Source organism: Colletotrichum navitas (genome assembly GCF_030913465.1).
Source record: "Colletotrichum navitas strain CBS 125086 chromosome Unknown LY79scaffold_17, whole genome shotgun sequence".
Classification (NCBI taxonomy): domain Eukaryota; kingdom Fungi; phylum Ascomycota; class Sordariomycetes; order Glomerellales; family Glomerellaceae; genus Colletotrichum; species Colletotrichum navitas.
In genome coordinates, this window is record NW_026850563.1 from 342,391 (window position 1) to 356,151 (window position 13,761).

The 13,761-nt window shown below is 56.1% G+C and overlaps 3 protein-coding genes across 3 annotated transcripts; 2 read left to right on the forward strand and 1 right to left on the reverse strand.

Annotated features, from left to right (window-relative positions):
- Positions 1-171: 171 nt before the first annotated feature.
- Positions 172-7,548, reverse strand: LY79DRAFT_702226 (uncharacterized protein; the record flags this gene model as incomplete). Its single annotated transcript, XM_060564939.1, has 2 exons — positions 172-2,182; positions 2,213-7,548. The coding sequence occupies 2 exons, from the start codon at positions 7,546-7,548 to the stop codon at positions 385-387; spliced, it is 7,134 nt and encodes a 2,377-aa protein (XP_060416144.1). The 3' UTR covers positions 172-384.
- A 1,711-nt stretch (positions 7,549-9,259) lies between these two features.
- On the forward strand, positions 9,260-10,442 carry LY79DRAFT_511662 (deoxyhypusine synthase; the record flags this gene model as incomplete). Its single annotated transcript, XM_060554290.1, has 3 exons — positions 9,260-9,478; positions 9,532-10,311; positions 10,371-10,442. 3 exons carry the CDS (start codon positions 9,260-9,262, stop codon positions 10,440-10,442), a joined length of 1,071 nt encoding a protein of 356 aa, XP_060416145.1.
- A 1,013-nt stretch (positions 10,443-11,455) lies between these two features.
- On the forward strand, positions 11,456-13,440 carry LY79DRAFT_547943 (cyclophilin type peptidyl-prolyl cis-trans isomerase/CLD). Its single transcript, XM_060557366.1, has one exon. The coding sequence runs from the start codon at positions 11,556-11,558 to the stop codon at positions 13,335-13,337; it is 1,782 nt and encodes a 593-aa protein (XP_060416146.1). The 5' UTR covers positions 11,456-11,555; the 3' UTR covers positions 13,338-13,440.
- The last annotated feature ends 321 nt before the right edge of the window (positions 13,441-13,761 follow it).

Here is a 13,761-nt window from a genome sequence, read left to right on the forward strand (position 1 = left end):
GGCGTGTTTGGCACGCAGATCATGCAATCTGGCGAGGTTGTGACCGAGAAATACATCAAGGCGTTTGAGCATGAGATAGATGTACGCAAGGGTCGGGGCTTCAAAGCAATGAGGAAAGAAGCAGTAGAGAGGAGGCAGTCACATGTTACATTTCCTGACATATACGGACCTCACTGACCGAATATTCTGAATTCCATCGAAGTTTCCCTTGCTCTGTGCATTGTAAAAGACTATGAATACAAAATGCTCTCTTCTTTCCTTCATCTACAAAACCCCTCTTTGCTTCCAGTACCCAAACCAGAAAGCCCATCAACACTCCCGTTCAAATCAAACTCTTCATTGTGATACATGGTTTTCTAACACCGGAAATGTCCGTTACGCGCCTTACCTGCCGTAACGATCGGGCTGCCTAGCATAGCCGTCATGCGGACGAAGTTGACGCTGGAGCATCTCCTGCTGTTGTATTTCCCGGGGATCCCTCGGATCCCTGGGGTCGCGACTCATCTCGCGCATTTGCATTTCTCGTGGGTCCGGAGGGTAAGGACCGGGAGGAGGACCGCGTGCGTCATATCCCACAGGCGTGTAGCTTCGCTGCGGCATTTGGTCCCGAGGATCTCTGGGCGCAGGCGTGGATGCGTAGCGGGGCGGGTAGGCCTGCTGCGTTTGAGGTGGCATCGGCTCTGGCGCTCGCGAAACGGGTGGATATCTGCCTTGCATTGCATGTTGATGTTGGGGAGGAATCTGGCCATACATGGGCGCACCTCTGTCGTCGCGCATCGACAAGTGGTGATGAGACGGCGGCTGCTGTGGCTGTTGTTGCTGAGGCGGACCAGAGGCCCAAGACTGTTGTGGGACGGCTGGGCCCGCTGGAGGTGCTTTCTGGGCCGACATGTGCGGCGAAGCCCAGTTCTGTGGAGGCGGCGCTTGTTGAGACTGTTTCGGCAGCGGCCCGTGAGACGCCGGTGGCCAAGAGGATTGTTGCTGTGGCGGTTGCGGCTGGCCCATGGCATGGCCCTGCGGTCCGGGAGGCCATGCCGATTCTCGGCTTTGTGGGGGTGGCGGCTCTCGCCTAGAGGCCGACTGGTGAACTGCGTATTGAGGAGGTGGCGAGCCGGCGTGAGCGGCGGGGGTGCCATAAGCGGGATAGCCGGTTTGGGGCTGATAAGCGTCCCTAGGAGGCTGTGACTGCGACGGGTAAGGTTGCGCAACCTGAGGAGAATTCATGGCCTGAGGTTGGTATTGCCGATAATAATCACGCTCAGCTGCATCATGCGGAGATGCAATGGCCGACCTTGGCGCGTTCATATGCTGCGGTTGTGGCGAAGCAGTGTAGGTTGGCTTCAAAGGTGGCATTGCAGACGCTGACGGAGCGTTTCGGCCATAGGGATAGGCGGGAGGCTCCCGCTCTGGGCGCAACGGGGTCGGAGGAGCAGGGCCTCTCGGCATGCTCTGTGGAGGAGGCGTCGGCGATGGCTTGACTTGAGCCACGTCGTTGAGGCGCTTTGGTTGAGGGGGGGGCGTTGGTGCGGCGGCTGCAGCAGCCGATGGAGGATCGTCGTTGAGAAGAGACATGATGTTAGATGTCTTGCGCTCCGAAGCCGACGGTCGAGATGCCGCAGGCGGCGGGGGTTGCAGTTGCTGAGACGGAGTGCCATAAGAGTCCATATGAGTAGGCATAGGACGTTGTGCAGCAATGGGTCTTGGGCCGGGAGGCGTCGAGGCGGGCGGTTGAGGATCCCCGAGCAAGCGTCCGCCTGGTTGCGGCATGGACTGGCCATAGCTTTGTGGAACTGGGGTAGCCGTAGACCGAGGTGGTTCGGCAGGCTGCCTCGATACAATTGGGGGTTCAGATCGAGGCGGCGGCACATTCCGGACTGGCTGCTGCCCATACGAGAATGGTTCATAGTGATGGTGTGGCGGCGTCATCTCAGGCTCTTGCTTCAGTCGTGTGCGCTCAGTTGGGCGTAAGTGTTCCTTGGGCTGCTGCGCCTCCATCTTCTGCCTCTCCATCTGTTGCCTCTCCATCTGTTGTCGTTCAGCCTGCTGGCGCTCCATTTGCTGCCTCTCCAGTTGCTGTCTTTCGATCTGCTGTCTCTCGATGGCTTGTCTCTCAAGCTGCTGGCGTTCGATTTGCTGCCTCTCAATCTGCTGCCTCTCGATCTGTTGCCTCTCAATCTGCTGCCTCTCGAGCTGTTGACGTTCGATTTGCTGCCTCTCGATCTGCTGTCTCTCAATCTGCTGCCTCTCCATCTGTTGCCGCTCTAACTGTTGTTGCTCCAGTCTCTGCCGCTCAATCTGCTGGCGCTCGATCTGCTGGCGCTCGATCTGCTGGCGCTCGATCTGCTGGCGCTCGATCTGCTGGCGCTCGATAGCTTGGCGCTCGATCTGCTGGCGCTCGATCTGCTGGCGTTCGATAGCTTGGCGTTCCATCTGTTGCTGCCTCTCCACTTGTTGTCGGTCAACCTGCGGTTCAGGCTGTGCAGGTTGAATGGGTTGCGCCGCAGCAAGAGGTCGCTGCTGGACGGGTTCGATGACTGGAGCTGCAGATGGCTTCTGAGAGATCCTGATTGGTGGAGGGGGTTGCGTCGATTCTCGTTCTCGCTCTTGGAAGCCAAAGGCTTGCTGAGGTGGGGCTCTCAGCGGACGGGCAATGGGCGATCCTGACTGCGTGACCACAGGCTGAGGCGCTGGATGCTGTTGTTGGACTGCGATCGGTGTTTGCTGAGGAGCCTGAAGAGGAGCCTGGGTGGCAGCAGTTGGAGTGGGGGGAGCTGCCTGCGCCAGAGGTTGCTGCTGCGGCTGCTGCTGTGGTTGAGGTGGCGGTGCCGAAGTAATTGGCATTGTAAAGCGACCAAACGGTGGGTTTCCAGGTTGTTGGACAGGAGTCTCAACCTTTGTTGCAGGTGCTTCGCTCGGCAGCTCATTCGTTCCAGGCGGCGCGGGAGTAGCAGGCGCAGAAGCGAGAGGCCGGTTAGACGCCGTAGGCGTAGAGTCGTACTTCTTGCGTCCGCCGACGGTTGGTGGAGGTGGATCGGGTAGCTTCTCTCCTCTGCTTCGTTTCCCATCCGCCTCAGCTGCAAATTGCTCCCACTCTGCCTTGCCCTGGTCTCTCTGTCTAACAAAGTAATTCTTCACCATGACAGCTGTCTTTGAGCCCATGTGTCCCGCAATAGCTGACCAGTCAGTACCAAACGACTTTAACAAGCCTGGGAAGTCGTTTGCTTCCGAAACGCTCCAGTAACTCGAAGCCTGACTTTGAGCACGGCGTTCAGGTTGTGGTTGAGCGATATCGAACGTCGCTATGGTGGGCTGCGCAGGAGGTGGTGGCGGCTCCGGCCGCAGAGATGGAGGCGCCATCACTTCGGATATCGCGGAAGGGGTGGCGGAAACGGGACGTTCCTGAACCACCAGAGGTGACTGTTGAGCTGGAACAAGCGGAGATTGGACGCCCGTCGTTGGCATTTCGAACTGCGATGGAAGACGACTCTCCATCGGCACGGGTGGTGGTGGCTGGAATTCGGGGTTCTGGACCCTCGAATTGGAGCGAGACCGCCCCTTAGCTGTAGTAGTGGCCGGAGCCGCGGCAAGAGTCTGCTGTGGTTTGGCGGCCTTGGGCTCCTTGTCCTTCGCAGCTCTCCTCCCCCTCTTCCTGCCGTCTGGCTTTTCGGGGTCCCCTTTGGCTCCACGACGGCCAGGTGTGCCGGTGGGCGTTGCATTGTCGGAATCCGTAGGAGGTTGCTCAAAGCCCCATGTAGGAGCAGCAGCGCGTCGCGGCCGTCTTCTTTCTCCATTTTCACCATTTTCTTGGTTCTCCTCGCCCTCGTTCTCGGCATTGCCCAGCTCCGAGACCAAAGCGCTAGATCGTGTTTTGCCTCTGCCCTTCTTCCTGCGCTTGGGCTGCTTCTTGAGCTTCTCTTTGAGATTGAGCTCTTTCTTCATCAGGTAGTAGTACTGGATACAAGTACCGAAGTTGCGTTTCGGGATGTTCTCGGCGACCACACCCCACTGTTTCGGGTTGGTGAGATACCTCTTCTCGAAGAGTTCCGCTTCTTCGGGCGTGAAGTTGTTGATTGGCGGCAGGATCTGCCAAGCAGGCACAAGCTTTTCCACGGGCGTGAAGCCGGTGGTGTCCTTGAAGAACTCGGCGTCCCGATCCTCCTTCGTCCAGTACATTTCGGGAATGACCGCCTCCTTGTCGCTGCGATACTTTTCTTGCATAGCGCGCTGCTCTCTTTCCTTCCGTTCCTCGTCCTCTCTCATGGAAGCTTGCAGAACTCTTTCCAGGTCACGTTCGCTTGCATACCTTCTTCCGGCCCCCCTCCCTTCTGGCTTGAGTTCAGGTGGAGGAGGAATGGGAACGTGCTTTTCGGGTGTCGGCAAGCAGCTGATGAATGTCTCTCGACTCTTGACAGCAATCGGATCCGTTGAGACCGTAAAGTCGAGATATTGGACGTAGTTATCAGCGTAGTCCTTGCGCGCAAGTTCCTGTCCTGCCATCTTCTCTAAAGATATTTTATCGAGTTGCTGCAAGATGAAGTTGTCGATCATGGGGTCTGAATCGAGGGATTCCAAGAAATCCCTGTCCCGGTGCCAAGCGCGACAGCCGTAGTCGGGTAAACTATCAATGGGAGGGGTTGCCGAGTACTGTCGAATCGTATCAATGAGCATAGCATCCGCATCAACGTCGTCTGACTCCGTCGAGTTGTCCTCATCGTCGTCTTCCATCTGAGAGGGTGTACTCGGCAGAGCCTTGTCCCCTTCGATAGTCTCAATCGGCAGGCCAGGTGGTTGAAGAAGCACGGGTTGGTTGTTGGTGGTCGGTTCCTTTGGTTCATCGTGCTCTACAGTTGGCTTTGCAGGCGGCTTTTCGGCTTCAACGGCATCTTCCATGGTAACGTCGGCGTCCTTTGCTGGCTCGGGAAGCCTGGGAGGAGAAGGCGCAGAAAGAATAGAGGCAGGCTCGTCGACATCCATTTCCTCGGTCTTGGGCTGCGGTTCATTAACGACGGCATCAAGCGGGGGCCCTTCGGTCTTTTCGACATCGGTCCCTGGTGGCTTTTCGGCGGCAGCTTCGACGGCTACATCTGTGATTTTCTCTATGGGTTTCTCGAGAATCTCGTCTTGGAGCCTCTCGATGGGCTCCTCGGCAGGCTTTTCGGCAAATTTTCCATCGGACTTCTCCACGAGCTTCTCGGCAGGCAATGCAGTCTCGTTTTCGACCTCTTTTTCAGCCTTCTTTTCGATCTTCTTTTCGACCTTCGTTTCGACCTCCTTTGCGACCTGTTTTTCGATCTCTTTATCGGTTGTCTTCTTGGTCTCCTTCTGAATTACGGCTTGCTCTGGCTCCTTCTCAATCTGGGACTCTGGCGCTGGGGCAGCTTCAGTTTCCGACGCTGGGAAAGTCTCCTCTGGCAATGACTTGGTTGGCACAACAAGGCTCGGGGTCTGGGGTGACTTGTCGTGCTGCTCGACAATAGGAGACTTGGCAGCAGGCGTTTCCTCCTTGACAGGTTCGACGACGACCTCGGGGACCGGGCCGAGCATATCGACGAGACCCTCCGATTCTGTGACAAGCGCTACCAAAGCGTCGTGTGAGACTTTTGCGTAGCGAGCGAGGATCTTGTCCGCAGTATTATCAGCCGTCTCGCGTAGCTTTTCCAGTTCCCCCTCTTCTTTGGCGATTTCCATGGCAAAGTATTCGCCGTAATCCTCGTCGTCGTCGGATTCGGATGTCTGCTCGGAAACAGGCGCCGATGGTTCTTGCGGGGGTAATACAAACCGAACTCGTGGCACCGACATCCTGCTTTCCTTGGCAGGCCGAGACGGTTCTTCTTTTTTCTCCACGAAGCCCTCGTCGATAGACAACTTTTCATGCGGAACCGACTTTTCTTTACCTCGCGATGGGGGCCAGCGGTCATCATATGCATTGGCGTCGGTTCCCGCCATAATCGTATCGTGGGCGTCCGGGTGCTCTGAATCACGATCCATCGATCCTCTGGTTGAATAACTGTCTCGTTCGGATTTGACAATGATTTCACCAGGCTCGGGAAGGTTGAGCGACTTCACCGAACCTTCGGTGGCAGAGTTGTGAGAGTCGGCCTTGGCATCACTACTGCGGGGACGCCTATCGTAATCTCCTTGTTCTGCTGGAACGCTGTCGTGGCGGAATGGCACCGGGCCCTGCTGCTGGGCGAAGCTCTGTGACCTCATGGTCTTGGGTGACTCGGGGACTTTCTTCCCACCTAATGCCGGGTTTATCCACTGCTTGCTGGAAGGTCGTTGCTGCTTCTGCTGTTGAGCACGGGGGCCTGAGGGTATGGGCGGGCTGCCCTCTGCAAGGTTCATTTTTGCTGGTCCGCTAGGAGGTACTGGGTAATCGCCGCCGCTGCCGCCGCCGTGTCCTGCGGAGACGGGTCGTTCAGAACTAAAGGCTCTCGGGGCTGTGGGGGGCAATTTACCGGTGCCCCCAATGATGGGTGATCCGTCAGCGGCGCCGACATTCCTACTGGGAACCGTCCCAAAAGCAGGCGCCGAGGGGGCCAGAGGTGGAGGTGACACATCCTTCGTGTTCGGCGATGGTGCTTGAGAGGATATGCCTCGGTCGCGTTCGCGGTCGACCTTGGGCCTCAGTAACTCGCGTTCACGAGGGTCGCGGTCGTCTCGAAGATCTCGGCGAGCGTCGGGATCGATCCATCGGTCGCCACGGTCTCGTTCGTCTCGGTCACGACCCCAGCGCCCTTCCTGGGAGCGGCTGCGGGGTCCGAAGCGATCGCGGTCATCGTAGAAGCCGCCGCGTCCTCTGCCGCCTCTGTCCCAGCCGCCACGTCCTCGGTCTCTGCCTCCTCTGAAGCCGCCGCGAGGCATACCGAAGGGGGGGTCAGAGTTGGATGATCCAGCGGAAGGCGGGCCGCCGTCTCGGGAGCCTCTCCTAGACCTTTCGGCGTCGACGCCTAGAGGTGGGTCTCGATCGCGAAAATCCCGCTGTGGTGGTGAGCGTCCTCTTCCAGGCGATCGCGGGCGTCCCCGATAGCTCTCTCTATCTCGGCGATCCCAGTCCCGGTCGCGCTCGCGACTTCTCTCGTCTCTATACGGCCCATCGCGTCGGTCCCTAAAATCAATGTCGCGGTCTCGGCCGCGGTCCCTGCTGTCATCGCGAACCCAGCCACGGCCGCGGCCTCTTCCTCGGCCTCTAAAGTCACCAGCATAGCCGCCGCCGCGAGGACCGCTGGGAGGGTCTAGAAGTGCCTTGGGGCCCCGGGGAGGATCGCGGGGGAGGTTGTCGCGGAAGGAATCCCTGTTGTTTTGGAAGGCGGAAGTGTTGGAACGCGCCTCGGCGGAGGATCGACGGCGGTCGCCATCGCTGTACTGGGATGCGCGTTCGTAGCGATCGGGCGAGCGGTCGCGAGGCGACCTCGAGCGACGATCCCCACTGTCATACCTCGAGGAATATCTCGAAGCCCTGTAGAGATCGTGATTAGCATGAAAGGGTCGCTCGACGAAACGCCTTGCATCGGTATGACGCCTCATGTGGTCATACGGGGGGCGCATCGGGATGTTGGGTGTGTGGCTGTCTTGACTCGATTTGTCCCGAGCGAGGCCAGGTCTGGGTCTCGCGTGCGTGTGTGGGATCGGAAACGAATATTCAACTCGGGGTCGGGTTTGTTGCTCTCGACTACTCACATCGCACTAGGCCGGGCGACAGCCCTTAAAGTTGCCTATGATAAAAAAGGACCTCCAATACCATATGTGTAATGATTGGGACGTGGAACCAGTAAACCTTGGTCGTTCGTGGGTCGTTGAAGAATTTGGAGTGGTCGGGTCCCAACCTCGGATAAGGGTTGCTAGGTGTGGTGGTGTTCAGGAGGTGGGAAGGAGGGAAGCGGACACGGCGGGGAGTGGGTGCATCCAGCGGCAGCGGGTCGTTTATTGGGTTTGCGCAAGGTATCCTGTTTGAAATCTGATTGTATCGATAGTCGAGGGATAGAGGTAGCGAGTGAAAGCTATGTGGTGTTCCTCGTGAATAAAAGCTGCTTCGAGATGCGTGGACGTTGCGGCGGGGGTAAGGCGTTTGTGTGATGTTGAAGCGCAGAAGATGCGACGCCCACACTCGGGGAGCAGATCGTGTGATGTTGAAGGATTGAAGACGGTACCCCGGCCAAAGGTCCAGCCTGCAAAATACGGTTCGCGTGCAGTGGCGCTTAATCGTGCTAGGCTTGGACAGGTTCAGGTTTCGACCTCAGAGTTCCGCCGGGGCACCGCCAGGCCGCGAGCCTTTTACCGCCGAACACGCTAGACCTCTTCGAGTCTTGTAGCGGACCCCGGCACTTTTCCCAAGTGTCAGGCCAGCAGGGCTCTCTCTAATTAGTAGGTACCTACCTACGTGCCTAGGTACTCCGGAATCTCAGCTTCCAAGATATGGAGTACGTATCTCGCTTTGCTTATCTAAACACCTACCTACGTGACTACCTCACGTGCCTTGGAATGTTTTGCATCGTTTCCGCCTCTCGGTTCTCAGTCTGTCATGTCATGTCTCTGTGGTTTCTTTCATCTGTCAGCGTTCCCCCACAGCTTAGGCACATAGGCTGCACACACACACCCACCCACACATGCCTATCAATGCGCATACACACCACACCATATCACACACCACACCATATCACACACCACACCATATCACACACCAGACGCCAGGCACACACCCTACACGTTGTTGCCGTGTCGCCTTGTCATTAGGCGATGAGGTCCGCTGGTGGATACTTCCGAGAACGGCTAGGGTGGGCCCTGTAGTGTGCGGCCTTGAACCCCACCTTTCCGTCAAAATTCTTTGCAGAGTGGAGTCCGTCCTTTTCAGACATCACGACCGTGGAGTCATTGCATGCCCGCCCAGATGGAACCGTTGAAGTGGATGTGGATGGAACTTTCGCAGCATAATATTCTGTTCGCACCTTGTTGATTGCCGAACTTGCCGCGTTCTCAGCGAAGAGGAAGAAGAAGAAGAAGAAAAGCAATTGTGTTTGTAGACGTAGTATGTTGGTGTTGATTTGAGACCCGGACAGGGTTCTTGTCTGATAGCCTTCCAGCTCGTCGATTCTCGTTCCCACAATTCGTTGTGAATTACCTACCTGCCCTGCCTTAGATCGCCACTCCCCTCACTGGTATGTCAACTAGCCCCATTCGCCGGGCTTGAGACAATCTCATCTGTTTCACGCACTGTTTTCGGTATTTGACTGACTTGGTAGCGCATCACGAAGCAGACAACATGGCGTCTCAAGAAAATCCCAACGCCCCACCAGCAGCAGCCACCGATGCTGTCCTCGTTGTGTCTGAGGAGATGCCAGAGGGCGCCCAAAAGGTCGAGGAGTTGGACTTTGATGACCTCAATGGCCCCATCACAGCCGAGGATCTGTTCAGAGGCATGAGATACATGGGCTTTCAGGCCTCGTCTCTCGCCGAGTCCATCCGCATCATCAACGACATGGTGAGCTGCTCCCACGTCTGCACCTGATGCAACTCTGCTGACAGGGGTCCCAGAGGGCATGGCGCGACCCAGAAACCGGCGACAAGACTACCATCTTCCTCGGATACACTTCCAACATGATATCCTCTGGCATGAGGGGAGTCTTTAGGTGGTTGGTCAAACACGGGCACGTCTCCGCTATTGTAACAACCGCCGGAGGCGTCGAGGAGGACTTCATCAAGTGCCTAGGCGACACTTACATGTCCTCCTTCAGCGCCAACGGCGAGGACCTTCGTAAGAAGGGCCAGAACAGAATCGGCAACCTTGTCGTCCCCAACTCCAACTACCGCGCCTTCGAGGACTGGGTCGTGCCCATCTTTGACAAGATGCTTGAGGAACAGGAGGCCAGCAAGGGCACCGAGGACGAGATCAACTGGACCCCTTCCAAGATGATACACAGGCTGGGCAAGGAGATCAATGACGAGCACTCCGTCTACTACTGGGCGTGGAAGAACGACATTCCCGTCTTCTGCCCAGCGCTCACGGACGGAAGCTTGGGAGACATGCTGTACTTCCACACCTTCAAGACATCGCCGAAGCAGCTCAAGTGTGACATTGTCGAAGATATCCGACGTATCAACACCATTTCCGTTCGTGCGAAGAGAGCAGGCATGATCGTTCTGGGTGGCGGTGTTATCAAGCACCATATTGCGAACGCATGCTTGATGCGCAACGGAGCCGAGTCAGCTGTATACATCAACACTGGCCAGGAGTTCGACGGAAGCGATGCTGGTGCCAGGCCAGATGAGGCTGTCTCTTGGGGTAAAATCAAGATCGGAGCCGACGCCGTCAAGGTATGTCGCTGAGAATACTAAAAGTGAAATCCGAACCTGCCGCTAACTTGTGTTTCTAGGTCTATGCGGATGCTACCTTGGTATTCCCGTTCATCGTTGCAAACACCTTTGCCAAAGACCGTTCCTCATAGATGCCAGAAAAGAATGAGGAAAATCCAAAGCGCTTCCGATTTGATGCTCGCTATGCACCGCAACTTCAACCTTACAGGAGGATTATTGCCTCCTTCACCATCGGCTTGAAACTTTTGATCCCGCTTACTCGTGTGTGTCTATTCGTCCTTGTGCTGGTGTTCTAGGAATCCTACTTGCCGCTTTCCGTTATTGTCTGTCCCAAAGGACGCAGTAGCAGCGCTTTGCAACAGCACACAACTATATTGGTTAGACATTGCTCATGGGAGACACCAAAAAAATTGACTGTATTGTCGTAGACACGTGGGGCATTTCTTGTTGATATGATGGTCGGTGTCCCGTGAGTGCTGTACTTTCGACAGTAGTTGAAGGAGCCGTTTAGGCGTTTCGGGTAGATGTGTTGCTTGTTGAATAGGTAATTGCGGACTCTATCCTCGAGGTCGTCTACCGTACCCGCCTCCATAGTGCCCTTGCTGCCTACGTACATTCCAAGGGGCGAGATCTATTCCTCGCGTGAAATGTCCATACAGCACTGTCTTCCAGGGAGCGATATTACCCAAACTTTCCTATTACTTCCCAAGCCTTTTGCGAAACACGACGAAAGTGGCTTCGTCAGAGGCCATATTCTCACAGATATAAGATGATAACCCGTCAGTAGAGAATGCTCTGCTCTGGGTGCGTCAGTCCTCCTGTGGGTCATAAAACCGCCTCAACGGGTAGATGAGCGCATCATCTATCCACTCTGCATAAGCTAAAGCGCGAATATCACTAGGTACTGCCAAAACAAGTAGCGCTTGACACTAGACTTGGACTCGTTGTTCATCTGAACACATCCTAGTGATCCGAAAAAACGAACTTGGAACACTCGTCAGGCTCGATGTGGGTGTATCGGCGATGCTCAACTTAGACACCCAAAGTCACTACCGATAACCAAGAATGTGCGTATCGACAGACGTCCATAGTTACTTGCTGCCCAGGCAAGTTTATTAACTCGGCAGCTTCTCCGAATGGCCCAAGTCAATGGACCAGAACCAAGGAAGCGGTACCGAACGGGATGACGTTGGTAGACACACGTGATCGATCTTATCGATAAGAGTTACAACGTGCGAACAAACATGGGTGGCTCAAGAAACTTTGGAATGCCATGGTTGCATCCACCCCCATCTCCACGATTCCGCGTTGCATATATCAGCCTTCTCTTCCTTCGTTGTTGCTCTAGCAGGAAGTCCGATTACAACAGGGCTTCGTCGCGGCCGGCCACGATGTCGGCCATTTACAACCTCGAGCCGCAACCGACGGCGTCCGTCATCCTGCACACCACTCTAGGCGACATCTCTGTCGAACTTTTCGCGAAGCAAACGCCACTCACTTGCCGTAATTTTCTCCAGCTGGCCCTCGATGGCTACTACGACAACACTATTTTTCACAGACTCGTACCGGGATTTATATTGCAGGGCGGTGACCCGACAGGAACAGGTAACGGCGGCGAGTCGATCTACGATGGAGGCGCATTCGGCGGCGAGCTGGATCCGTGGCCGATGGATGAGCGACGAGGTCATAACGCCGGCCCGACGGGCATCGGCTTCAAGGACGAGTTTCATTCAAGATTGAAATGGAATCGGCGTGGCCAGCTGGGAATGGCAAACGAGAGCAAACCCGACACGAACGGCAGCCAGTTCTTCTTCACGCTCGACAAGGCGGAGGAGCTGAACAACAAGAATACTCTGTTTGGTCGGGTGGCCGGCGATACGATCTACAACCTGGCGAAGATGGGCGAGGCCGAAGTGACCCCAGGCACCGACAGGCCCACGTATCCTGTCAAGATCACGAGCATCGAGATCCTCGTCAACCCGTTTGAGGATATGGTGAAGAGATCGAGAGTCGCGACCCAAGCCCCGAAGACGGTTCCCGTCGAGAAGAAGAAGAAGAGAAAGGGCGGGAAACAATTGCTGAGCTTCGGAGACGACGAGGGAGATGCTGAGGAGGTCCCGGTGCTAAAAAAGACAAAGTACGACACGAGAATAGTGATGGACGTTGATGATGAAGAACCAGCCGAGACGAAGCCGGCTAAAGCCAAGTCGAAACACAAGGCAAAAGTTGAAAAAGTTGGCACCCCGGAAACCCAAAGTCGCCCGGGCCCCGAGCCTGCCGAGGAGCAGAAGACAGCATTGCCGAAGGAAATCTCACCGGACGAGAGCAAAAGGGACATTCCTATCCGGCTCCAGGAGTCACCACCGCCTGAGCCCGAGGTCCGGAACACCAAGTCCGCCCTTGAGAGGACCAACGAGGAGATTGCAGCGTTGAAAGCCTCGATGAAACGGAGCTATCAGCCCGAACCGGTCAAGGAATCAAGGAAATCAGCACTAGAAAGCATGATTCCGGAAACATCAATTCGAGGCAGGAGGAGAAGGCCCGGCGGCAATGGGAACCCGCGTGATGATCAGCAAGCGCTTGATTTTCTGAGGGCTTTCAAATCAAAGCTGGAGCAAGCTCCGGAGGGGAAAAGCAACGGAGCCAGTTCCGTCGATGGCGACGTGGCTACCAGGGAGGAAAAAGCAGGGGATGAAGAGGCCGAACTTTGCGATCTGCACTTTATTGCCGATTGTCAGAGCTGTAAGGCGTGGGATCAGGCCGCCAAGGAAGATAGCGACGACGAAGGGTGGATGTCACGCGCGCTCAGCTTCAAGGCGGATAAGCTGGGTAAGGACCTCAGTTATCGCAAAAAGGCTGAGCAAGAACTGGTGGTGATCGATCCCAGAGAGAAGGCCCGGACGCTGCAGGAAGAGAAGAAAGCCTCGAGAGAGGCCCGGAGCGGAAACTCCGGGCGTGAATGGGACAAGGCACGGAACTCGAAAATGGCACGAGCGTCGGCTCTCGCGGGGAGAGGAGCCAGGTAGTGTAGAGAGAGAGAGAGAGAGCATTAGATCCATTGACAAGGATGAACTGCGAGCCGGTAGGCATAGTTACAACAGCGCAATGATACCCCCCGTCCCCCGTCCCTCCCTGAAAGAGATCGAAGATGAGTCTCTCATAAGGTTTCGAGGTTGCGTTAGTCGGTGTAATTCCTTGATGCTATTCAGACAGTAATAATTGGACTGGGCCCATGTTGGAAGGACTGAGATCGAAAAATAAGCTCGTCATCGGGGAAAATGACGTTTGCCAAAACGAAGCTCCCCACTGCCCCCACATGCTTCATCGAGATGGTCTCAAGTGAGGGCGGGTGTCGCCGAGGAGAAAACGGCAGTTCAGCCGAGTCCAGACCCTTGATTGGGGTGCACGTCTGTATAAGTGTAGGTACACATGGCTGACTGGGTGGGAACA

Bases quoted from the DNA above. Each gene is read 5' to 3' on its own strand.
- LY79DRAFT_547943 (XM_060557366.1), top strand. From the start codon at position 11,556: ATGGGTGGCTCAAGAAACTTTGGAATGCCATGGTTGCATCCACCCCCA.